The following is a 24,219-nucleotide window of genomic DNA, read 5'->3' as shown; positions in this document are numbered from 1 at the left end:
AAATACAGGGCACTCCACGCCCATCTTGGTCTCACCCAGTTGCACATTTCACAGAATCATCGTAACTGCAAGACAGGATGGCTTTGGGGCTCAGTTCCATGCAGCCTTGGCCGCATTCCCACTAGGGCAGAGTAGGTAGCAAGCATCACCGTGCCTTCCACATAGCCAGGTTCATTTCTTGGCTGCTGGCTGGGTACCGGCCCTGGGACTCCGCCTAAGGCCTGGGGGCTGTTTTTCTCTGCACGCATATGTGAGACGTTGTACAGGCTTCCGTTGCTCAGCTGTCTGCCCTCCTCTCTGTCCACAGGCGGACCCCTTGATCTCATGTCGTGTAGAGTCGTTGCTGCTGGCACCAGAGAGATGGCGGTGCTCATTGCTCAGGCCTTACAGACTATTAACTACGGACGGGATGATGAGAAGTGAGGCACAGGCAGAATGCGGCTCGAAGGCTGAAATCCAACAGCTCCCCGGGGAAGAGCTGTCCCGGTGGCCTGGGCTCCGAGACAGAAGTCCACCCTCGCTCTCACTGGACTTGGTGCTTAGCTGACTTTTTTGTACGCTCATATAGCCCTTTTCAGGTCGGTACATGTTCTTTCATCAGAGCCAAACCCAAATCTCGTGTGAGGTGTGCATTAGTCATTCATCTTGATTGTTTCTCCAGAGTGAAAATCTCAGGTCATAAAGCTTTAGAACTTGCTCTCAGGCCCTCCTCTGCCCATGGTAATACACAATGCAATAAATCAGAATCACAGTGTTCTGCTTCTCGTCCCCCTCCAGCCTCTGGTTCTCAGGCTTCCCGAAACCCTATGCTGGGCAGGCAAGGCCGTTTCTGCTATCACCCCACAGGTTGTCTTTGCTCAGCTTGGATGTCTGGCACCACAACCTTGGCAATGATGAAAATGTTTCCCCCAAATACCAATCTCCTGATCTACAGGCTGTATTTAACTGCACACAGATAATCTTTAGCCATTTTTTTATACTGCCTTTAGTGGACCTTCAGGGAGTATTATGTGTGCTATATAAATTAAAATGATGTGTACAGAACCTTATTGAAACCTACATGTATTAAAAGGGGGAAAATAAGGAACTGAAAAACAATACTAAAATATTTTGTGACAAACCTTTTTTTAAACATAAAATCTTTAAGGAGTTGCAACTTTTTAAATGGAGTTTTTTTTAGTTTGGGGTGTTTGGGGTGGGGTAGAACCATGCACATTAGACATGATTTCTACCACTGAGCTACATGCCAGCCCTAAGAACCAGAGTCTGGTTCCGACTTAAGCTGTGGCTCCAGACTGTTGAGCTAGGTGACAACAGACAAGGCCCACATGATTCTGAAATATCTGTATCAACAAGCCTCTGGGCCTTTTCAATCTTGTAAACCTGGACAGTTCTATACAAGGCATGCCATAGTTGCTGTCAGAGAGAGAGAGACAGCGCCTTCCTTCTGTGCTAGAAAATACCTTGTTCTTAGTGGGGTGTTTGCATGTTTCCTCCACTTGTCTGTAATATGCGCACTGTGCCCTTGTCAAGCCCTCCTTCTCTTTGAGGTAGTTGTCCATTATGTGCAGCTGCGCTGGCCAAAAGCAAAGCTCTCCACACATCGTCCTCATGGGATCAATTGCCCTGGTCTTTTCAAGCTACTGAATCCTTCCAGAAGCAGCTAAGCCATTTGGAGATGACTTTGTGGTGCTTTTTGCTTTTTTTTCCCCATCTCCAGAACTTGCTCTATTTATCTCCATGGTGGTTCTATTCATTATAGTTGCACTTTTCTGTAGGTAGATTGTTCTGTTTCTTTGAGACAGGGCCTCCTGGATCCCAGGCTGGCATGGAACATTCTAGATAGCCAAGGAGATCCTTGATCTCCTGCTCCTCCAGCTTCTCCCTTTGCATTCCTGGGATTACAGGCGTGTTCCACCATGCCTGGCAATAAGATGTTTTCTGATTACCAGCAGGCCCAGATTTGTATTTATATTCCTCAGAATATACCCCAAACAGCACCTGGCACATATGCAGATGCAGGAGAAATTCCTCAGATTCTTCAACATGCGTTTTGATATGTAGTGCTTAATTTTGAAGATCTCCTGGATTGAATGATTTCGGGGGTTATTTTCAAATAAATAACTCCACAGGAACAAGCTTTTCTTGGGTCCTCAGAGCACTGTCTGGGATGACTTACCTGTTAGGAAAAACCTAAAATGTTTTGTCCTGCCCCCCCACAGCGTAGTTGGGCTTTGCCTGACTGAAAAACCATTTACAGTCTGCACTCTGGATTCTAGGTACAGCCTCAAAACACACTGCCTATGCCTCCTCTCAGCAGGAGACAACATCCATCTGTTTTTTTTTCCTATGGAGGCAGAGTATAACTAGAGCACATGTGGGAAGACTAAGCAGGGCCTGGAACACGGCTCAGTTGGTAAGTTTTTGCCTGCAGGCATGAGGACCTGCATTAAGATCCCAGGCTGGGGAAGAGAAGCAGGATCTCTGGGGCTAACTGCTCCAGCCAATCGGTGACCTCCAGGTTCAGGAAAGGATGGTCTCAAAAAGTAAGATGGAAAGCCAACTGAGGAAGACTCCCAATGTCAACCTCTGGCCTCCATGTACATGCAGTGTGCGTGCACACACACACACACACACACTGAAGGTACATAACCAAAGAGCCAACATCTATAGCCTGAATCCATTGGAACCGTGAATCAATGGGGTATGCAGTGCTGTGTGCAAAGCATCAATACAGACATCCAGGAAGGGCAGGCTCTGTGGAAACCATTCAGAAGACCCCAAATCAGCGGGTTGCTTGTCCTAGCCGCTCCATGCCTTTCTTCCCCAGGCTTCCCAATTCAGCCCCACAAATCGCTTTCCCTGTCAGTGAAGAGGTCAGGATAGTTGCGGTTTGAATGAGAATGTTCCCATGGGCCTCGTATCTACATACCTGGTCCCCAGTTAGCGGAACTGTTTGGGAGGGATTAGAAGGTGTGTCACTGGGGGTGGCCTTTGGGGATTTGAAAGCCTGTGCCATTCCCACTTAACTGTCCCTCGTGTTTGTGGATCGAGATGTAAGCTCTCTGTTACTGCTCCAGCACCATGCCTGCCGCCATGCTTTCCCCCATGGTAGTCATGGACTCTAACCCGCTGCAACTGTAAGCCCCAAATAAACTCCTCTACGAGATGCCTCTTATCACAGCAGTAGAAAAGTAACTGAAGGGAGCAGTGATGCGGAATCACTTGGAAAAGTTACCTGTTGAGGCCACAAGAAGATGTAGCCAGCATGGGCCTCCTGTTTGGCACCACTGACCCCATGCCTGCCAGCAGCTGCCCCAGGACAGATGGGAAACTAGCAGGCAGGAAGAAGAGGGGGGGTTGGGGTGCACACCTTTAATTGGAGCACTCGATAAGCAGAGACAGACAGGTGTCTGTGAGTTGGTGGCCAGCCTGGTCTACATAGTGAGACTCTGCCTCAGAAGACCAAGACAGAAAGGAAAAAGGGGCAGGGAGGCCTGCAGCACACAGTGTCTGTGCCTAGATGCAAGACAGACAGCCCAGAGCCCACGAAGCAGCTCATTCACCTCAATACTGAGAGGACTGAGGAGCATCTGAACCCGAGGTTCAAAGGGACTGAGTGTCTGAAGAAGAGCAGAGAAGGAACTTGTGTGGCCTCTTCAGGGAGTGGGGGTGGAGATGCCGCTTGAAGTGCTAAGTATGGCCTCTACTGGAGCCTTTTGTTGGCAGGAGTGCTGCTGCTGTGGCCACTGATGTACAGCAACTTCTCACAGGTTCATGGCACCCAGGGAGGCACTGGACAAGGGGCCGGCATGAGCAAGCCTGCCAGGCTTCACGGTGACAGCGAATGACCCTGGAACTGTGAGTCAGATTGGATGAGAACCCAGAGCAGGCCACCAGATGGCGAGGGAAGAGGGAATGGGATGGGGAGAGGCTTGTAAGTGAGAAGCACGTGCTCCCCGGTAATGCCGTTTGGTGAAAATGCTGTCAGTCACAGGATAGGTGTATCCCCTCTGGCAGAAGGACTTTACCTAGCAATATGCAGAGTAAGCCAGAGATGTCTCGCAATGTCTCAGACTGAACGAAGAAGCAAAATGGACCCCTTTCAGGATAACCCAGTTCTCCCAGAGCCACTAGGCTGCAGGTCTATAGACATGTTCAACCCTGGGAGAGTTGTATTGGTAAGCTAATCCGTGGATGTTTGGGGGCAGATAGGCAAGGCTGTGGGTTGCTCAGGTCAGCATCTTCCAACCACCTCCTGAGACTGAGCCATCAACAGAAAGGAGCATGGCTTGTCTCAGCTAGGACACCCCCGTCTCTCCATCCAGCATTGGCTGGCAGCCTTCCACAGCCAGTGCGTGGTTTACTGAAACTGCGCCCCCCACCCCCCCAAAAAAGGATGGTGCAAACCTGCCTGCCGTTTCACTCCAACTGCCGGTGACTGCAGGAGTGTCCATATCTCCCTGAGAGGAGTCAATAAGGGGCCACACCCACTCCTTCTAAAGCTGAAGGGCTGCTGGGCAGAGGCAGTCCACCCCTCACAACCCTTAGAGTATGCCTACAGGACATTAAAATGTCTCCACATCCCCTCCCTGGAGTATGTGGGTTGTTTGTTTCCACCTATAATTTCATTTGACCTTCCTGAGGTTATAATGAAATTGACACTCACGGGGTGGGGGTTGCCAGTGTTCCACTTTCTGCTCTGGACTCCTGCCTGTACCCTGGTTCCCCTGGAGGCAGATGTAAGTCTGGACTAATATTAGGACAATGACTCCTGGCTGGTGGACCAGGTCTGACCCAGGAGGGACCCTAAGGCTGAAGGGGTAGCGCCGGGGAAGCAGAAAATGGACTTACCTGGGGTTTTGATTTTCTCCTGGCTGCGTTTGCTGTCAGCTTCGCTCTTCAGTCCCATTTTACGGCAGCACCGAGAGTGACAGGTGGGACGGGAGAGGCAAGCAGGTCTTTCCCTCCTTTCTGTAGCCTTTTAAGCCAAAGGGAGGTGTGTTGGCCTGTGGGGTAAACCTCCCGAAGGGAAGGAGGAAGGCCGGTTCAGTCTCAGGACCCCGAGAACCATAATACTAAAATAATAGCATGCAGCCTTCAGCACCGGCGGGCGGGGCTGCCCTGTCCCTAAGTGTGGCCACACCAAAACTTCTGTGCTGCCATCTGGGGTTGAGGAGCAGCTTGTCGGCTTTGTCCCCAGCATTCATGGAGCTTTGAGCTGCAAGGCGATTGTACAGTTCTACATTGCTGGGTTCTAGTTAACCAGGCCAATCCATCGCCAGAAAGTTCTGTGAACCCCAAGTCTCCGTAACTTATTGTCCCGAATACTCTCGGCTAGGCTGGCGTCCTAAGTGGAGAGCTCGTCTTTCTGAGGGCAGCGTGCCCTCTGTTGTCCGTGCTGGCGAACTGCACCACGTGTTTAGCCCACCACATCCTCAGATATCCATAGGGTGTCACGAGGTTGTTTGTCCCTGGAAATAGGGAGATTTTAACAGCAGTGTTCCTCTGTATCTATGATTGTATAGGCACAAGGCAACAGATCGTATGCCATTTTGTGTTACATGATAGATCAACAGAAGCCACGCCAAAAACATGTGAAATAAAAATTCAAGTCCAATAAGAAAAAGAAAACTTGCCGGGTGATGGTGGCACAGGCCTTTAATCCCAGCACTTGGACCGCAGCAACCAGTCTGGTCTACAAAGTGAGTTCCAGGACAGCCAAGGCTACACAGAGAAACCGTACCTCGGAAAACCAAACCAACAACAGAGAGAGAGGGAAGGAGGGAGAGAAAGGGAGAGAGAGAAAAAAAAACTTGCTCTTTCATAACTCACTTAAGAGTTTTGTTGTTTTGTTTTTGTCGTTGTTGCTTGGTGGTTTGTTTCTGAGACAGGGTCCTTCAGGCAGCCCTGGCTGGACTAGAACCTGCTGTATAGACCTGGCTAACTTCTAACTCTCAGAGATCCATCTGCCTCTGACTCCTGAGTGTTGGGATTAAAGCCTGCCTTCCCACTGTTAAATGTTGGACTTCGTTTGGCTGCATTATTGTTTGTTCATGACTTGGAAGAGCTTCTTCTTCAGCCTGTGTTAGTTACATGGAGGCAGAGTTGTATGTCTGGGCCTCCAAGAGTGCAGAGTAAGCGCACCAAGATCAGAGATCATGGATATGATCATGGATTTTTTTCAAAATCTCTCCAGAATAGTAGAAAAAAAAATCTTAATTCATCTGACTTAAACATGCTACCATTTACCATATTCTAATGGTGCTGTTTATTAGTGTTTATATGGCCACAGTGTAATGACCCTTGAGTAATGGCAACCCATATAGCAGCCGTCGTGTTATGACTAATGTGTGATGTCCACTGTGGGATGGCCATAGTGTAATGGTAACTGATAGTCACTGGGTAACGGCTACTGTGTGATGGTCATTCCATGACGGTTACCTTATGGTGGTCACTATGGGATGGTTACTGTATGGCAGCCACTGCGTGATGGTCTCTGTGTGATCACCACTGGGAGACTGGCACTGTGTGGAGGCCACCATGTGATGGTCACTGTATGATGGGCACTTTGTAATGGCCACAATGTGATGACATCTGAGCGATGGCTGTGTGGTGGGCACTATGTGAGTGTTTTGGTAACTGAAGCTTTAAATAGCTTTCTTACACTACCTATGCCTGTTTTGCCACCAGTGAGATAGAGTAGCAGGGCCTCCTGCGAGGCAGGGATCAAATGAGATGCCCGTCGACAGACAAGAAAACTATTTCCTCACCCGCTCTGGGCTCAACTGATACATGTGTTGTTATAAAAAAACAAAACCCCAAATTGTTCAATTTTACCGATGTAGACTCAGGAAGCCAGATTCTGGGGTGAAAACTTGCTAGCTCAGAGAGACAGAGAAAGCACCCAGCTGACCTTCCTACTCAGCTCTAATCCAGAAGGAAAAAGCCAAAAGTCAAAAGCCCAAGGCCAAAAGTCAAAAGCCCAAGGCCAAAAGCTTGCTAGCTCGGCTGACAGCCCAGGAGAGAAAGGCCTGCTAGCTCACCCAACAGCCTAGGAGGAAAAAGCTTAAAGCCAAAAAGCTCTTTCTACTCCACACCGTCTTAAATACCCTTCAAGTCAAAGTCCCTCCTTTCTGTTAATCCCTGTCAACTGGCCACCTTTTGACCTAGGGTTAACTTTATTAAAACCTGTGTACAGAAAACTCTCGAATTAAAGGTGTGTGCTGGGGCTGAGCCACACCATAATCACCTGTTTACAATAAACAGAAAGTTCTTGGATTAAAGGATTAAATAAGAAACAGGTTTTTACGGTTCACAATCCAGGCATTCACAATGGGATCAAATACCCTGCAAGCCTACAAATTATACATTAAGCATTAACAGGAGAAAAGACATGGCATTTTAATAATATTTATGTGGATGGGAATTCACACACAAAAAAGTAAAACTGAAGCAGTTTGATTAGGTAATACATACCATTTAACAAAGCAAATGGGAGGCTGAGCTTCAAAGTGTAACTGGGAGCTGTAGAGAAAGGATTGTTTCCATGGGGCTTTGTCTACATGTATGTAACTTGGGGTTGCCTCTATTGTAACAAGAGTCACTTTCATCCTCCCAAGATGGAGGAAGGGGACACTATCACAGAAGTTTTTGTCACTTTGCAAAAGGAAGTTTATGCCCTGCTCTTAGAAAGAAGTGGGCAAAAAGCCACAGGAGGTCAAATAAAAAAGCCCAATGCCAGGCATGGAACATCTCCCTCCGGTTGCTGGTCCCAGGTGTCCTGAAGACCTCCAAAACAATACAGGCTGTTGCCATTGCTCTCGGTTGTTTGCCAGAACCTGATGGCGAGACCCTAATACTAAAGTCACCGTGCACTTTGGTCATGGGACCAGGTTGGGGAACTCCTAGGTGCCATGGTTGAACCTTACTATTATTTTTGTTAAATGGATGTCAAAATCAGTGCGGCTCTCAGACCCACCTCCCTAGAAGTTTCCTTGTGAAGCGAGTGACAGTTAATATAGAAACTCACAACTGGTCAAAATTCATAGAAGTGTCTGTGGAGTGTTCCGCCACAAATGGGACTTCTACATCACATCCCCTTCCCCCAAAGCTCAGGGAACATCAAGGAAAAAGAAGTAGAAAGATCATAAGAGCCAGAAGTTGGGGAGAACTGGGGCAAAGAGTATCTTTCTGGACATGACAAGGCCATTGCGCTCATGAACTCGCAGCAGTTTTTGGTTTGTATTATAATCCCAAAAATAAAATTTTAAAAAGAGACCTGAGAGCATCAAGCCACTCAACATTCTAGCATGGAGCAGGGAAAGACCAAGGAAGGAGTCCCCACTGGTATCTAAAGAGCCATTGATGGCTGTAAGAACAGGAGAATCAGTTTCCTTTAGGGGTTAGCTGGCCCCAGTAGGTTGGCCCCACACCCATGTATATAGCAAACTGGACTTCGTGTGTTATTAAAAAAAAAGCATATGACGTCTGTTGTAGGCTGTTAATATTTACTATTGGTTTATCTTCTAATAAAGCTTGCTGTTAATCTTAAACAGCTGTAAAACCAAATCACCACACAGAGACTGGGTTTTTAGTTAACCTAGAACACAATGCTGGGCAATATTTGCTCCCTCCTAAGCCTCCAAGCCCTCAGTTTCCTAACATTTAGATTTCCCACATTATACTTGCTTTTTGTGAAATCTTAGGTCTGGTTTATGCTCCATGTCCTCTAAGCTCTCTCCTCCAGCTCTGCTCTCCTTGCTCTCTTCTCCTCGAGCTCCTCCTCCTTCTCGCTCCTTCCTGTTCTCTAGCTCCTCCCCTCTTTCCTGTCCTCTGGCTACTCCCATTGCACAACATTGTATCTAGTTGCTTTATTTGTGTCCTGTTTACACAAAAGTTGAGACAGGATGCTTATAGTGAGTATCACAATGCAATACCCAGATTAAAACCAGAGAGTTGGGGGTGGGGAAATCAGCATTTGAATTAACAAGGGTAAGGCATATACATTTTAAAAGAACATTATACCAACAGACGTCTGAAGAGGGTGGAGTGGATCTGAGAAGAGTTATCAGGTGGAGTTAACATGATCAAAATTCATTGTATCATGCATGAAATCCCCCAATGGGCACTCTCTAAAATTACGTTCAAATTACAAAACAAGGATAGATAGATCAGCAGTTAGGAGCACTGGCCGTTCTTACGGAGTTCATGGGCTCAGTTCCTAGCACCCACAGGTGGCCCACAACGATCTGTAACTCCAGTTCTAAGGGATCAGATGCCATCTTCTGGCCTCCAGTGCATTGTATGCATGGGGTGCACAAATGTGTGGTTCAAACATGCATATAAACACCTATGAACAAACACAAACACAAAGGGAAAGAGCAGGCAGGGAACTCTTCTTACAGCTGCTGCTTCTAACCTGTGTTCCACTCAAAATTCTTGTGCCAAGGAGGTACAATTGGGGGCAACATAGTTAGAACCTATAAAATTCAGTAATCGCACTACTCCTGGCCTGTATTTACCACAGTTAGATTATCTTCCATTCTTTGACAGTTTCATACATGTATATAAGGAATTTTAGTCACTTCCTCATTCTCATTTTCCCCTCTCTCTCCCCCCACTGAAATCTTGTTCCTGCCCATATGTCCCCTTCTCCTTTTGTGTTGTTCTTTGTGTGTGTGACCGACTGAGCTAAGTAGGATCCCCTACTTAGTGGGATGAACATGAGTGGGACAACGTGAGCATGGAGAACGCCATTGAAAAAAATGGCACCCGCTCCCCCAGTTACTAGTACCTGCCAACAATCCCTCATGAAAGGGGCCCACATAAACCCCTCTTTCATCCATGGTGACGAGCTAGCAGGTTCCATCTCGTGCAGATTCCCACAGCTGCTGCGAGTTCACGTCTTGTCCTATCTTCACGGTACACTTCTGTGTCTTCCCTGAGTCTCCAAAGGAGATGATGTAGACACCCTGTGTAGGGACAAGCACTCAACAGTCACTTTTCCCCTTAGTCTTTTTTTTTTCTTTTTTAAGATTTATTTATTATGTATATGATGTTCTGTCTGCACGTAGACCTGCATGCCGGGAGAGGGCACTAGATCTCATTATAGATGGTTATGAGCCACCATGTGGTTGCTGGGAATATGAACTCATGACCTCTGGAAGAGCAGCCAGTGATCTTAACCTCTGAGCCAGCTCTCCAGCCCCTCCCCTTAGTCTTGCCACCTGTGAGTCCACTGTAAAAAGAAGCTTCTCCAACCAAGGCTGAATGCAGCATGAATCTATGGGTGTAAATTTAAGTATTTAGGATGCAGTTTGACACTGAACTAGACAGTTTTATGTCAGCGTGGCACAAGCTAGAGTTATTGAAAGGAGGGAAACTCAATTGAGAAAATGCTTCCATAAGATTATTCTGTAGGGCATTTTCTTAATTAGTGACTAATGGGGGTGTCCCAGCCCACTGTGGGTGGTGCCATCCCTGGGCTGGTGGTTCTGGGTTCTGCAAGAAAGCAGGTTGAGCAAGCCATGAGGAGCGAGTCAGTGAGTAGCACTCCTTGTGGCCTCTGCATCAGCTCCTGCCTCCAGCTTCCTGCCCTGTGTGAATTCTTGTCCTGGCTTGACGGGCTACAGGTGGAAGAGTAAGTCAAATAAACCCTTTTCTCCCCAATTTGCTTTTTGGCCATGGTGTTTCCTCACACAGTAGAAACTCTTAAGACAGACAGACACCATGACCGTTTAGCAAAACAACACTAGGGCCCAACACCACCCTGGCCCTGGACTCTTGAATGGTTTTACAGTACCAGGTGCAATTTGTCTACCATGGTGGAACTTAGATTCAACTGAAAAACAGCCGGTCACCCCTAATTAGAGTCACATCACTACCACACCACAATCTTGTTTGGTCAGTTTTTTGTTTTTTGTTTTTTTGTTGTTTTGTTTTTGTTTTGTTTTGTTTTGTTTTTTAGCATAACAGAACATTTAATTGCACATTTAATTCCCATCAATCATCAGACTCTGTGATCACATTGGCCACTTCCACTGGTTGGCAGGAGGCTCTTCCACCAATGGCTCCCATGGCTTCCACTGCAACATTTTTCTTGCCAAACTTAGTTCCTTTTCAGCCTGAAGAATCACCTCTTCTACTTCACCACCCTGAAGCATGTCTTCTAACTTTTTAACATCTGGTTCTGCTTTGACCATCTCCAGCTTCTCATTGGTGATCTGCTGTGTGTACTTCCTATCGGCTGCCTGCTTAGGGAAGAGCTTCATAAGGTCGAGAATCTTCGTGTACAATGTTGTCAGCCTCTCGTGTGGACTGTTGCACACAGCCAATCCCACCAGGCCAGTGGTCTTCTTCAGCAAACCCGCCATGACGGCGCCCACAGCCCGCAGCGCTCGGCCCTCTGTTTGGTCGGTTTTCATTGCTGCTCACAGTGTCCACAGCTGGGAAAGGCTGTTGCCTTTTCTCCCGCAGCTGCCTGCAGCGACAGTTAGATTCTGACCTAAGTGACAGAGTCGCCTACAACACACCTCATTCCTCTCTTCAGACGTATGAGGCTGGTGTGTCAGTCAGCTTTTCTTGTTACCATATCAAAACACCTGAGGCGGGCTCCTTGTTAGGAGAAGAGTTTCATTTAGCTCTCAGTTCTGGAGGCCGAAACTCCATGGCACAGATACTGGCAAAGGACCTGCTTGGCTTCATGGCCTCAGGCACTGGGAGCACATAGGGACCCCAGAGGTCTTGTGTCAAGACCAGAAGCCAGAGAGCTGTGAACTCCACATCCCAGAGCATTTTCCCAACTGACCTCACCAGGTTCCTGCTAGATCCCGCCTCTTAAAGGGCCCCTTTGCCCAGCATCAACACTCTGCAGGACAAGATCCCAAGACATGAAGCTTTGGGAGCACAAAGCACGACCAATCCACGGCAGTAAGAAATAAGGGGTGGAAGGAGGAGAAACGGGTTGCTAAGGAGAGATTCCAAGCCAACACTCAGGATGTTACATAAAAAAATCACCTTGGCACTGGATCTTGAAGGGTAGATGACAGGCAGGCTGAAATTCAGTTCTGAGAAGAAAAACTATCATAAATAACACAGAATCATGGGCTGGAGAGACAACTCAGCAGTTAAGAGCATTGGCTGCTCTTCTAAGACGACCTGAGTTCAATTTCCCAGCTCCCACATGGCGGCTCACACCTGTCTCTAACTCCAGTTCCAGGAGACCTGGCATTCTCACACCAGCACGCGTGCAGACAAAACACCAATGCACATAAAATAAAGATAAATAAATTATAAAAACAGTAATGCGACAGAATCATCTGGGACTTTGATCGGTAAATCACCAGTGTGACCGGTGGAGGGCCGCAGGGTGGCCGGAGGAATTGCTTGTGACCACCTGGAGAGAGCTTCAGGGCCAGGCACAGCGCTGTAAACTCATGGTGCCTCGTGGGCCCGGATGACTTATCCACAGACATTGTAAGAGCAAATGCCCACTCGAGAAGGGAAACACCACAACAGGCTTTCGGGTAAGCGTGCCGTGAGTGTAATTGACCTGCGAGCTGGCAGAGTACGTCGAGGGGCCAGTCCCGTGTAAGTACGGCAAGGGGGGAAGCAGAAATCACAGCAGTAATGTAGGCCAAAGGTGGTAAGTAGCCACACTGAGACCTTCAAGACTTGTGGCCTGGCTGGAGAGATGGCTCTGCAGTTCAGAGCACTGATTGCTGTTCCCAGCACCCACAGGACAGCCCACAGCCATCCGTAACTCCCGTCCCCGGGGCCCAACATCCTCTTTTGGTCTCCTCAGGTGTATCACACACAGTGTAGTACACACACATAAATGCAGCCAAAGCCCCCACACACATAAAATTAATTTAAAAAAAAAATGAAAGACTTGTGGCTTATTACAGAAACCCTGACAAGCAAAAGGGGCTGCGGGAAGCCAGAGTCTTTGGAACTGATCTCTCCCTGTGCCGTCCATGTTTGCTTCCTGTTCCTGAGAGACAGTGGGGAAAAGAGTAACCGGTGGGTGACAGAAGGGAGCGTGCAGTGGGGAGAGGTGCGGTCTCCGTCTGGTCCTGAAGGTACAGGAATGAAAACTTAAATGGTAACTTAAAGCTTCCTGAGCCAACTGGAACAGGCGGCTTCACTCAGGCTTGAGCTTTGCTTCACTCCAGCGGGCCTGCTCTGGGACCTGTGATGGGGGCGTAAGAAAATGACTCATTGTTACCATGCACCCTGCAAAGCTTTTCCCATGGGGCTACGCTAGCTATAACCGGCTCTGTTCTAGAGTGGTACAGGGAACACAGGCATGCCAACCATTCGAGGTGTTCCTAAGTCCCCCAGCCTTCCCAGGGATGACACTAACAGTTATGACTGCAGGTGGGTGAAGAACAGAATATGAAGGCTGGATGCTGGTAGGGTGGATAGCCGGAAAACCCAGCAGGCGCTCAGCAAGCTACTTAATCGGCCCTGTGGTTAAAACCACCAACCTACACTTAGAAAAGGTTAGGGTGTTGGCTGCAGGCACCTACTTTCCCCTGAGGGCTAGTCACGGGGCTGGTCAGCACCCTCTCCTAGGGCTTTCTGCCCCCATGGCCGCTTGAAGAGCCAACCAGGCCAGGAGTGAGTGTGTGTAAGGACACGACCTGTGGGTAAAAAGGAGGTTTGCATGCCCAGGTCACAGTCAAACCCGGTGCTAACAGAGTGACACCCATCAGCTGCAAGGCCAGTGCCCCGAAGAAAGGAAAGAGTGACAAAAGCCGAAGCCTGTGCTTCCCCGGTTTCTTATTTGTGGTGAACCCTATGTTCCCTATTGCCAGGGGAGGAATCATCAGCCCACATTCAGCTCAGCCCTGAAGGTGACGAACACACCCAACGCTGAAGGCGGATGGCACTGTGTTGAGGGAAACAAGCCAGCCCATGGCCAAAAGAGAGAGAGTGGAGGGGAGGTGGCCAGAGGCTGGGAATGAAAAAAGGGGGCAGCTGTCTTGTGGATGAAAACAAGTCCACTTGGGAACATGAGGGATTTTGGCCACAGTGCACAAAGTGACTATATACATGAGGCTCTATACAAAAGGTGGTTGGTGGGCTGGGTGTAGCTCGCGGGAGCGCACTTGCCTGGTATGAGCCCTGCACTTGAACTACAAGAAAAGAAAGAAATCGCCAGTCACGGTGACACACACCTGTAATCCCAGCACTCAGGAGGCAGAGGCAGGTGGATCTCTGAGTTTGAGGCTAGCCTGGTCTACAAAATGAGTCCAAGACAGCCAAGACTACACAGAGAAACCCTGTCTCAAAAACAAAACAAAACAAAAAGGCTGGCTTTGTGTTCTGTATTTTTTCTAAGCACTCAACCACCTCTCCAGTTCAACTGTTGATTGTTTGTTGTTGTTTGTGGTGGTGGTGGTGGTGGTTTTCCAAGACAGGGTTTCTCTGGGTACTTTCTCTGTGTAGGGCCGCCCTAGAACTCACTCTAGACCAGGCGGGCCTAGTGGTGCATTAAAGGTGTGTGCCACCACCCGGCAGTTTTTAAAATGACTTTTTAAATATGATGCCCATGTTGTGCTTTTTGCAGGAATATTTATTTTATATTTTATACTCTGAGATGGAGTTTATCTGAACTAAACCACATTGTTATGTGTTTGTTTGGTTTTTTTGTTTGTTTGGGTTGGGTTTGTTGTTTTTCTGTGTAGTGGTGCAGAGTTTTGATTGCTCCAAACTAAACGCAAACATTTCCATTATCCTGCAAAGTGCCCTCTGTCCCATTTCCTTCAGCCCCCAGCCCAGGCTTCTGTCTCTCATCCAGATGAGAGCGCAGTTTGGCTCATGAGTCTGGGGACTGTCAGTGTAGACCTCCATCTTCCTGGCTGTGCCTGAGGCAGAGGTTCACTTCTCTCCTCAAAAGCACGCTGCATGTTCCCACCCTTAAGGCTCTCTGTGCTTTTGTGGCTGGCTCTTGCTCTGCCCACTGAGACTCCACCATGTTGAAGCACGGATTAACCATTCTAGAAGAGTATAATGTGCAAACTCATCAGCCAGCATTTGCTGAAGTCTGATGAACATTATGACTATTGTGTCTTCTCGCTTTCATGGGAGAGTGTGCTGTGAACGCGTGCTGCATTCTGTTGGAGTCCCTGGGTAATTGGATAACTGTACATTTGATTCTATGGCTCTGAAGCTGACATGAGTTTTCCTAAGTGGTTATGCCATTTTGCGCTAAGATCCCTCCAAAATGGAAACTATTTCTGGTGCCAGTGAGATGACTCAGCAGTTAAAGGTTCTTGCTGCACAAGCCTGAGGACCTGACTGAATTCCCAGAACCCATGTAAAGGTAGAAGGACAGAACTAAGTCCAAAAACTAGTCCTCTGACCTCAGCATGCATAGGATGGCAAGCACGGCTAGACAGACAGACACACAGACAAATGCATTTTTAAAATTAAAGTTGTATTTGCATAATGTTCACCCCTTTTAACCTCTGAGGTCCCTTTGAATTTTGGCAAATGACGCCATTGTGTAACTACTGCAAACATTGAAATCTACAGCAAGCCTCTCCACCCCCAGATCTCTGTGTGCCCCTGGGAGTCACCCTCCCTCCAGCTCCGGCACCACTGTCCTGTTCCTAGATGTCCCAGAACCTGACGTAGGTGGAATTACACAGCTCATAGTCGATCAAATCTGGCTTCCTTCGGTTTCCACAACACACCTGAGGTTCATCTGGGGAGTTCCGCACATCTGCAGTCCCTGTTGATTGCTGGGTACTTGGTTTTCTAGCTCTGCCAAGCTGTCTGTCCTCTCCCCAGGCAACACACCTTTGCTTTGCTTCCAGTTTGGAGCCATTCTGAATACAGCCTCTATGGATATTCACTTAGGATTCTGAGGGAAGCTAAGTTTTGTTTTCATTAAGGAAATACCTGAAAGAGGGCTGGCTGGGTTAGGACTGGAGGCTTAACTTCATAAGAAACAGAGAAATTCTGGTCCAGTTGGCATTCCCACCGGCCACTCTGAGAACCTCAGTGTGCTGCTTCCTTGTCAGCACTTGGGGTTGTCAGGGCTTCAACTTTTCATTTTACGCAGCTAACGGGGGTATCTCACTGCTAGTTTAATCTGCATTTCTCTGAGGACTATTGTCAGTTTTGCAGATGGCCAGCATGCAAGATGGCTGAGCAGGCAACATCACTTGCCACCAAGCCAGATGACCTGAGTTCCTCCTCCATGACCCACATGGTGACAGAAAGTACTGGCACCCACCGGCTGTCCTCTGACCTCCACAAGTGCCCTGCGGCAGGCACATGCATGAGTCCCACCTCCAAGCCCCATCCCCGCAACAAAATGAAATTCAAAAGTAAAAATGTAAAAACAAAAACTCATTTTAAACAAGGCATGGGTCAAAGCTCATCGCAGACACAAGGTCATGTTCCATGGCCTCAGCTTTGCCTGTTCTTCCTCTACTGAAAGCCAAAGCGTGGGTCCATCTCCAAACTCACAGCTTTCCCTTGACCCACTTTGTTTATTCCACAAACACCACACAGACTCTATCACTATGTTTTGAAATTAGGTGAAGTGAGTCCTTCTTACCCTGATCTTTTGCACACATACACATGTACATACACATACATGCACACATATCTCTCACACACACATGCACACACACATACATATACACACGTATACAAACATCTCTCACGCACATACATTCATACATCTCTCTGTTTCTCTCTCTCTCTCTCTCTCACACACACACACACACACACTCTCTCTTGTAAGCGCAGGTGCCTTCAGAGCCCAGAGAGTATCAGATCCCCTGAACCGGAGTTACAGGTGGTTGTGAGCCACCCAGCGTGGGGTCTGAAACCTCAACCCTGATCTTCTACAAGAACAGTAGATACTCTTAACCACTGAGCCATCTTTCCAGCCCCTGTCGTCACCTTTTAAAGGTTAACTACTGTATTTACATATCACATTTTGTTCATGTGTTCTCTTGATGGACATGTGAGTTGCTTCTGCCTCTCAGCTGTTGTCAATATATGAATGTTGGGCCTGATAAGGCCTGCTGCCTCTACCTGAGCCTGGCTCGAGTTTGGAGACCTGTCTTTAGCTTCTGATTTAAAAAGTGCCACTTCTGGGCAAAAGTGATTCAGCATATCCACCTTAAAATCAACCCTGCCTGGTAACTGTTATGTGGAGTTTTGCCGCTGGCCCACCTCTCCTTGCACTACCTAACCTTGCCCTCTGCGTCATCTTACCTCACTTCTTTTTTTTTTTTTACCTTTTTTTAAAGATTTATTACTTATGCAATGTGTGTTAGCATGTACACCTGCACGCCAGAAGAGGGAACCAGATTTCATGTTTAGATGGTTGTGAGCCACCATGTGGTTGCTGGGAATTGAACTCAGGACCTTTGGGAAGAGCAATCAGTGCTCTTATCCTCTGAGCCATTTCTCCAGCACCCCTTACCTCACTTCTTAACCCTGCCCCCTGACCCAAACCTATAAAAAGGACTGCTTTATTCAATAAACTGAGTTCCTGCTTCGACAGATCTCCTGGCTTGGTGATGTTTTATTCCCTGGGGCATCCAGGGAGGTCCGGGCCATCAACACTCACCATCTGCTCAGCCACAGAGGGTGTCCAGCTGGACTGGCCAACCCTCTTCTTGTTGGGAGCCGCGTGAGCGTTTCGCCAGCAGAAACGCACGCGACCACAGGAATTCTTCCGCAACAAAAACCTTTATTAGTCACGCGATGAAAAGAGAGGAGAGAGAGCCCCCATGTGGCGCTGTTTATATAAGCCGGGGTCGCACCTGAGTGACGTGTGAATACCCTGACTGGCTGCTTACTTTTACCCAGCCTGATGACTTGGGCCCATTATGCTTAGTGGGCTTGTGACGTGTCAATACCCTGATTGGCTGCTCACTCTTACCGGCGTGCTTACGCAATCTTTAGCGTGTTTACGCAATCTACGCATGCGCCCTGGAGGTTTACAGTTTTGAGGGCGAGATGTCAGCGCCACCTAGTGGCGTCTGAGTCTCGGCTCTCCACATCTCCCTTTTCGTTATAAATAAATGAAAACTGCCTAAAAGCCTATAAGCACGGTACAAGAGGGCCCTAAGCTCGATCAAGCGAACTCCTTCTTTGGGGAGTAAGCGATCAAAAGCTTTAGATTACTCCCTTACCCCACCAGGTGCAATGGAAACAAATCCTCTGGGTGCAGGGGCTAGGGGAGAAGATTTTTAAAAGGAGGTGACACTCATTCCCGTGCAATGGAATAAAATTCCAGGGAGTGCAAGAGCTGTCACCCTCCTATCTAGGTACCTCATTTTAAAAAGGAGGTGACACTCATTCCCGTGCAATGGAATAAAATTCCAGGGAGTGCAAGAGCTGTCACCCTCCTATCTAGGTACCGTAACCGTTTAGGCAAAGGCAACATTAACCTGGATCACTCATCAACTCAGTGCAATGGGTGAAACCCCTGAGGTGCATCGACTGAGTGTCACAGTCTGTTTTAATTTTTTAACATGGATAACCAAATTTTTGGGAGACGATCCTTGTTCCAAGGGTGCTAGTGCTTGCGCGATTGCGACCTAGTCACGTTTGTTTTGGGTATAGAGTTTGCAGAACAACCAGAGTAAAAAACACTAAGCCACAACACAATGCTACACCAAACATTCCGACCCCCACCCAATCTGAAGTAAGAAAAGGCAGAAGAAACCCAGGGTAAAGCCAGTCTGTGGGCAATGAATCCACTCGAGTAGAATTAGTGGTCCTCCTCGCTGTCCTTGATTCTTTAAGCAGTAGCAGGTGTGTCTGTTGAAAGATCATCTTCAGCTGTCACGAGCTTTCGCATGAGGCGCTCCGGTACCCAGAATGGATTGTTTTCTTCCTGTGGAAAAACACAGACAGCTCCCCTGGATCTTATTAAAATAGGATCCGGGCCTTTCCACTGTCCAGTTAAGACATCCTTCCATATAATCATCTCCTTGGGCCTGTTAGGCCCTGAACAGTGGCGATCAGCAGCCGAATGGCCTTGACTGTCCAAATTTAAAAAATTGAGAGTGAAGAGTGCCAGTGAAACCGTCACTCGTGGCACTGAGGGCAGAGCCTCCTGGACTCCTCCCCTTTGTTTTATTAAATAGGATTTTAGGGTGAGGTGAGCACGTTCAATGATGCCCTGACTCTGGGGGTTATAGGGGAGACCTGTCAGATGGGTTATTTCCATCTGATGACAAAACTGTTTAAATTTTTGAGAAGTATAGGCTGGCCCATTGTCAGTTTTTAGAATTTTGGGCTTTCCCCAGGCACTCCATGCCTCTAGGCAATGTTGAATAACATGGGCTGCCTTTTCTCCAGTCAGGGGAGAAGCAAACATGACTCCAGAGCAAGTATCAACAGAAACATGCAAATATTGAAGTTTACCAAAAAATGAAATGTGGGTAACATCCATCTGCCACACTTGTAGTGGACAGATTCCTCTGGGATTAATCCCAACATGAGGCATAGGTAAGAACTGACAGCAATTTTGACATTGGGTAACAATATCTCTAGCTTCTTTTCTAGTTATGTTAAATCGATTATGCAATGTCTCAGCTGTAACATGAAATCTTTTATGAAATTCCTTAGCCAATTCTAAATTTGAAAGGAGGGCAAATGCAATCATCTTTGTGGCTCGATCTGCCAGGTCGTTTCCATGGGACATGGGCCCCGGTAGACCGGAATGAGCCCTGATGTGTGTAATAAAAACAGGGGATCTTCTGGTAATTAAGGCAAACTGAATCTTTTGAAAAATTTTTGCAAGCTTGCTAGACGCTTTAATTAATCCAGCAGCCTCTAAGATTTTGGTTGCATTTACCACATAACTAGAATCAGAAACAATATTTAAGGGACCTGGAAATTTTTCCAAAACTTCTAACACTACTAAACATTCCACAATTTGAGGCGAGGTCTCATGATATTGCTTAGAAATAACTTTATTATTAACCACATAAGCTCCTATTCCTGTTTTTGACCCATCTGTATATACTACCAGTCCATCCCGAAGTGGCTTTTGGGACGTTACATGCGGGAAGACTACCTCCTGAGTTAAAGCAAATTGCAAAATAGGATGTTTTGGATAATGATTATCAATTGAACCACTAAAAGAGATAACCAGCACCACCCAAATATCAGAGGTAGCAGTTAATACCTGAACTTGGTGAGCCGTAGAAGGCACTATTAAAGACTTTGGCTCCTTCCCAAAGTATGTAATGGCTGTTTTTAACCCACGAAGTGCGAGTTGAGCGACTGCATCCGGATACCATTCAATAATTTTTGTAGGAGAGGCATTGGGATGAACCCACACTAAGGGCCCATCTTGCTATAATACAGCAGTTGGCAAATGTTTAGTTTTAATGACACACAGGTCAAAGGCCTTAGTTTCATCTACACGTTTTAATTGGGCATCCTGTAAAGCGTTTTCTACCACTCGCAGAGCGTGGCTTGCAGCCGGTGTTAAGGCTCTGGGTGAAGAAATATGAACATCCCCTTCCAAAATATCAAATAGGGGCTTTAATTCAGCAGAAGGAATTTTTAAAAACGGCCTAAGCCAATTTATATCACCTAATAATTTTTGAAAATCATTTAAGGTATGTAAATGATCCCTGCGAATTTTTATTTTTTGAGGAACTATTTGTTCCGGATAAATAACAGTCCCTAGAAAGGAGCCCACTTTTGAAATTTGGACTTTTTTAGTGGCAATATGCAATCCCCATTGTTGTAGGGCTTTTTGCAACAAAGGATACGCATCTTGTAAGATGGCTAATTTTTCATGGCACAAGAGAATATCATCCATATAATGAATCAGCAACAAGGAAGGAAATTGCTGTCTAACTGGTTCAAGAGCCATCTGCACATACAATTGACACATGGTGGGGCTATTAGCCATGCCTTGAGGTAAGACTGTCCACTGATATCTCTGGTCTGGCTCATGGCGATTAACAGCAGGTAGGGTAAAGGCAAATCTCTGTCTCGTGGGCACAATGGAATGGAGAAAAAACAATCCCTGATGTCTATTATAATTTTTCATTGCTTAGGCAGGGCTGAAAGCAGAGGCAAGCCTCGTTGCACTGTTTTAAATAATCGCATCTGTGCATTAATAGCCCTCAGGTTATGGAGAAGCCTCCACTTTTTTGATTTTTTTTTATAACAAAAATGGGTGTATTCCAGGGGGAAGTAGATGGTTCCAAATGACCAAGCTGTACCTGTTCTTTAACCAGCCTTGTAGCGGCTTCTAGCTTTTCAGAGGAAAGGGGCCATTGAGGAACCCATACGGCTTCCTCTGTGAGCCAAGATATGGGTATGGAACCCTCAATGGCAGTTAATGAAAACCCAGGCCTTGTTTTCCTGTATTATTTTCCTGTGAAATTGGGTGCAATTTTCCTTGTTTTTGTTTTTTAAGGCCTCTTTTTTTCTTATAACCCATCCTTTTTATTATATTAATTGCCTGTTGAGAGTATTTGTTGGTCAATGTTAATCCTAAATCCTGCAAAATATCTCTTCCCCAGAGATTGACAGGGAGAGGAAGAACATATGGCATGAAACTTCCTGTTTGACCTTCTGGTGCTTGCCACCTCAAGGAACGTGAACTAACTGCAGGGCTGGCCTCATATCCCAACCCTTGTAAGGAGTGGGATGATTGTGTAACAGGCCACGCCTTAGGCCACCAGGTGGAAGAAATAATGCTTTTATCAGCCCCGGTGTCCAAAATACCAGTAAAACCTTTTCCTTCTATCTGTAATTGTAAGGTAGGTCTGGTCTTAAGATCAACTACCAAATGAGCAAAATCTGTTCCTGTGGAACCGAGTCCTCTTGTGCCCCTTGGTGTTTCGGTAGATGGGAAACAGTCATGAAGACTTGGGAGGAAGACTAATTGAGCAATCCTATCTCCAGGGGAAATAGAAAATATACCTTGGAGGCAGGAACAAAGCACCTGGAGCTGTCCCGTAAAATCCTGATCTAAAATTCCAGGATGGACCATAAGTCCTTTTAAAGTGAGAGAGGAGCGACCCAGAATAAGACCGACACTTCCTTCAGGCAGGGGACCTTCAAACTCCACTGGGACAGGTTGTACCCCCATGTGTGGCATTAATAAGAATTGGGAGGTGGAACGGAGGTCCAGGCCTGTTGATCCTCTGGTTGCTCTATAGCTGGATAAGCCCTCCTGTTGTCTGTTTGTGTCCCTTTTTTGGGGGGGCCCTGGGACTTGGGGCCCTGAAATCCGTTTTTTGGAATATTTTTATTCCTCTCATCAGGGGGGTTCTCATGCTGGATAAGCTTTCCCTGAATATCTCTAATTGAACGGCATTCATTAGCCCAGTGATTGCCTTTTTTACACTTAGGGCAAAGCCCAGGAACTTTCTTTTGCACAGACACATGACAATCTCTTAAAATGACCCATTTTGCCACAATTAAAACAAACTTTATTGTTTTTAGAACTTGGGCGGTTATTGCTCTGTAATATAGCTGCCGCCAGCCCGGTGTTGGTAAGCGGGCCTCCTAGTCCTCGGCAAACCTTTATCCAATTTGTCAGTCCTTTGTTCCTTCTGGGGATAATGACTGCCTTGCATTTTGGTGAAGCATTTTCATACACCAGCTGTTCTATCATTGGCCGGACCCTTTCCGGGTCTCCAAATATCCTGCCTGTTGCATCCGTCATTTTGGCCACAAATTTTGGGAATGACTCCTGAGGACCCTGGATAATTTTTGTTAAATGGCCCTCGGTCCCACCCTTCTTTGAAAGGGCCTTCCATGCTTTAATGGCAGCAGCGGATATTTGGCCATACGCTCCCCAATCATAATCTGTCTGCTGCTGGACATGTGGACCTTGTCCTGTTAGTAGTTCGAATGTCCAGCGTCGTTGATTGTCTTCTGCATTGGCATTAGCCCTAGCTTGGGATTGGCAGGCATCATACCATAGGGCTTTCCATTCCAAATATACTCCCATATTAGGGAGGGCAGCTTTCACTACAGTCTGCCAATCATTTGGGGTCATTGCTGTAGAGCCTAGCCTCTCAAGCTGCATAATTGTGAAATTAGCATCCATCCCGTACTTATTAACTGACTCTGCCAGTTCCTTGACTAGAGGGTAATCTACAGGCACGTGGACACGGCCTCCCTCCACATCTTTAAATACTGGAAAAGTCTGAAAAATCTTGTGTCTATCTTCTGTTGAAAAGAAGGAATCAGGACAGTGCCTCCCGGTGTAGGATGGGGGAGCACTGGAGACAACCGGAGCGGCCGATTGAGAAAGTACGCCCTTCCTGTTTCTCATACTATCTTGCTTTTGGTATAATAGTGACGGCCGCTCATCCGGATGGTATCGTTTTTTCTCATAGTAGGCTGCTTCCTCCTCCAAATCCTCTCTGTCAGAGGGATATAGCTGCTCAAATCCCAGGGTGTTCTTCCCCTGACCTCTCTCTTTCGTGGCTTTAACTTCCACAGAAGGGTCTTTTTTCTTAGAGACGTCCCCATCTCTATCCATTGGGGCCCCTAACCTCGTCTCACGTCCTGATTCTGGCATGTTGTCTTGCATCCCCCCTATCCTTAACCTTTTGCTACTCCTTTTTTTCCCGAGGCAGCCCTTGAGTTTGCATGAGACCAAAAAAAGGAAAGCTATGGCGGCTATCACAGCAGAGAAGGCCATAAGGGCTTCTGCTAGCCGAAATGAGAAACGGGATAAGTCGAGATCGAACATGTCTTTCAGGACAAACCTTAATGTTGTGGTTCTGAATTCCTCCCCGCTAAAAGGGGGCCCTCCTTACCCAGCACTGTTCCCGGGTTTCGGCACCAGATGTTGGGAGCCACGTGAGCGTTTCGCCGGCAGAAACACACGCGACCACAGGAATTCTTCCGCAACAAAAACCTTTATTAGTCACGCGATGAAAAGAGAGGAGAGAGAGCCCCCAATGTGGCGCTGTTTATATAAGCCGGGGTCGCACCTGAGTGACGTGTGAATACCCTGACTGGCTGCTTACTTTTACCCAGCCTGATGACTTGGGCCCATTATGCTTAGCGGGCTTGTGACGTGTCAGTACCCTGATTGGCTGCTCACTCTTACCGGCGTGCTTACGCAATCTTTAGCGTGTTTACGCAATCTACGCATGCGCCCTGGAGGTTTACAGTTTTGAGGGCGAGATGTCAGCGCCACCTAGTGGCGTCTGAGTCTCGGCTCTCCACATCTTCTCAGCTCCA

At 47.2% G+C, this 24,219-nt stretch overlaps 2 protein-coding genes across 2 annotated transcripts in view; one reads left to right on the top strand and one right to left on the bottom strand.

Annotated features, from left to right (window-relative positions):
• The window catches only part of Impa2 (inositol monophosphatase 2), a 29,814-nt gene extending 28,649 nt beyond the window's left edge, over positions 1 to 1,165 (top strand). Inside the window, exon 8 of the mRNA XM_021628766.2 lies at positions 308 to 1,165. Coding sequence (XP_021484441.1) covers positions 308 to 423 — 116 coding nt within the window. The 3' untranslated portion in view covers positions 424 to 1,165. The remainder of the gene's footprint in view (positions 1 to 307) is intronic.
• Positions 1,166 to 10,951: 9,786 nt separating this feature from the next.
• LOC110542118 (NADH dehydrogenase [ubiquinone] 1 alpha subcomplex subunit 5-like) lies at positions 10,952 to 11,410 on the bottom strand. Its single transcript, XM_060376898.1, has one exon. It carries the CDS (start codon positions 11,373 to 11,375, stop codon positions 11,025 to 11,027), a length of 351 nt encoding a protein of 116 aa, XP_060232881.1. The 5' UTR covers positions 11,376 to 11,410; the 3' UTR covers positions 10,952 to 11,024.
• Between the last annotated feature and the right edge of the window lie 12,809 nt (positions 11,411 to 24,219).

This window comes from Meriones unguiculatus, chromosome 2, assembly GCF_030254825.1.
Source record: "Meriones unguiculatus strain TT.TT164.6M chromosome 2, Bangor_MerUng_6.1, whole genome shotgun sequence".
Lineage (NCBI taxonomy): Eukaryota > Metazoa > Chordata > Mammalia > Rodentia > Muridae > Meriones > Meriones unguiculatus.
Note: the sequence above shows the minus strand (reverse complement) of the source record. Positions and strands in the feature narration are given on the sequence as shown.

Bases quoted from the DNA above. Each gene is read 5' to 3' on its own strand.
- LOC110542118 (XM_060376898.1), bottom strand. From the start codon at position 11,375: ATGGCGGGTTTGCTGAAGAAGACCACTGGCCTGGTGGGATTGGCTGTG.